Source organism: Elephantulus edwardii, unplaced genomic scaffold, assembly GCF_000299155.1.
Source record: "Elephantulus edwardii isolate Elephantulus edwardi_28Jun2011 unplaced genomic scaffold, EleEdw1.0 scaffold00166, whole genome shotgun sequence".
Taxonomy (NCBI): Eukaryota; Metazoa; Chordata; class Mammalia; order Macroscelidea; family Macroscelididae; genus Elephantulus; species Elephantulus edwardii.
In genome coordinates, this window is record NW_006399916.1 from 4284211 (window position 1) to 4286390 (window position 2180).

Sequence of the window (2180 nt, forward strand, 5' to 3'; positions counted from 1 at the left end):
GACTGGGATAATTGGGATGGGAGTGTCAGAGACAGTGCGATTGGCACAGGACAGAGCAGAGTTTAGGGCTGTCGTACATAGGGTCGCTATGAGTCGCAAGTGACTCGACGGCACATAACAACAACAGACTGACACAGTGACTATAACAGGGGACTCCAGTATGTCAGGGATCACAGGGATGGTACATGCTAGGACAAGGATCAGATCTGTCATTCAAAAGGTGCTACGAATAGTACTCGACATGACAGCTCCTAAGAACATCAACATGCCAACAGAGCCCCTTGGAGAAAGGAAGATGGTTACTCAAAAAACTTTAAGGCAATTGGAATACCCTTCTATCATCTCGATCCTAGAGTACCCCCCTTTTCTTTTCTGTTGCCTCAAACTGTACAGAGTTCCAGGTTTCCCCTAATCTTCCTTTCTACATTAAAATAAAATAGTCTTTAAAAAAAATAAATTAAAAAAAAAAAGCAAGGCTCACACAGGGTGAGCCCTTACACACTCCCATGAGGCCTCAGTGGGCCATCATCTATTTTTCCAGAGCAGAGCTCCTGGCTGGGAGCTGGAGCCACATCTTCCAGGCCTCCTGTCCAGGCATCACCATGAGTGACATAAGTGGAAGTGTTCTGGGATGGCTACTGGAAATGACCTTGAGGAGTCAGCCGACACCTGCCCCCTGACCACACGCACAGGGAAACAGACATACACACACATGCACACACAATGCTCACACATACACAATGCACACGTATCCAGCTACCCAAGACAGAGCTGGGAGGAGCTTCTGTTCCAGCTTCCAAAGATTACTACAATGAGGGGCGTATGTAAGGGAGAGCAGACCTCTACAAAGACCTCACAATGTGTCCTTTGAAGCCCTGGGCTACTTAGCTGAGGCATTATTTTCGTAAGACCCAATTACATCTTATTTAAACCACTGCGATTACTTTGACAGCAGTCCCAGGGAGCTGAGCCCACATGGACACAAAGCCAACTTTCAGTCAAACATCCAGTTCTAGAGATGCCACAGGAAGGGCAGGCTGTACAGACTGGACCTGTCCTCTGGGAACGCTCTTCCTTAATGAGATATTCCACTCTTTAGGCAGAAATCGAACTTACAGCAATTAGACTAAGACTCCAAATAAGCTTTATGACTCATTCATTCCAATCTGTAAGCACCCTGGCAAGGACTGTTAAGGAAAGTAAAATCAGCCCTCAAGTTGTCAAAATTGTCTTTCCCACATTTTTATTGTCTTGTATTTACAGAAAGCAAGCTCTGTCACGTTCTCTCGCATCTGACACAGTGACCTCACCTCTCCGAATCACTAGGAACGTGCCCACGGATCACAATCAGAGTCCCAGGCTCCAGCGGCTCCGGAATGGTGCCAACAAAGGGGACTACCTAGAAGAGAAACTTGTGGTTAACAAATAATCAGTTACGGAAGTGAAGTCAGAAGTATAAGAAAAGCTCAACAGCAACAGAAAGGGATTCAATGTTTAAAGGCCATGCATAAACCTGCTCAGAAACCAGCACTTTCCAAGAAGTCCCCACTAACTTAGAGGAAACAATGCGGCAGTATCATTCTCAATACAAACCATTCTCAGTTCTTTGGGAAAACTGACAACACACCTATTATTCATAGGACTTAGCAGACTAAAGAAAATAGAACCTTTTACCAAGCCATGGCTCACTCTCTTTTCCTATCATCCCACTGACAATTTCCAGACCACTCTGGTCCCCGAGCCCCTGGAGCCACACCTCCACCTGATCCCAGGCTCACGTTAAACCCAGACTCGCTGCTGCCTAATGGGTTCCAATGCACGGGCCCTTCCAATCAGCTGCTGAGGCTGCAAAGCTTAACAGAAGGAGTCTGCCCACCGTTCTTCCATGTAGTGGGTGGTGGGTTTAACCTGGCATCCTTTAGGCTGGCAGTCCAAAACTTAACCTACTGGGCCAACAGGGCTTAGGAGGTCTAAGCTTCTTTTGGCTTCTAAATTGGAGACGTCAAGTTCTCTGTGAAAGGATGACTCTAGTGGCCATCCAAAACTCTGGGTAGCAGGCCGAACAGTACCTCCAGCCTCTCAAATTCCTGAGGTTCTCACCTCAGAAGGAGACCTTATTTGTCAACTGTTTCTCCACAGATGCAATGAATTTAGGATCTTGAGACAGTCATCCAGATTTA

At 46.6% G+C, this 2180-nt stretch overlaps 1 protein-coding gene across 2 annotated transcripts in view; it reads right to left on the reverse strand.

Moving 5' to 3' along the window:
- LGALS8 (lectin, galactoside-binding, soluble, 8) overlaps positions 1 to 2180 on the reverse strand; it is an 18626-nt gene that overhangs the window by 12190 nt on the left and 4256 nt on the right. For both annotated transcript variants that reach the window (XM_006895375.1, XM_006895374.1), the window contains exon 2: positions 1311 to 1399. In XM_006895375.1, coding sequence (XP_006895437.1) covers positions 1311 to 1399 — 89 coding nt within the window. The remainder of the gene's footprint in view (positions 1 to 1310; positions 1400 to 2180) is intronic.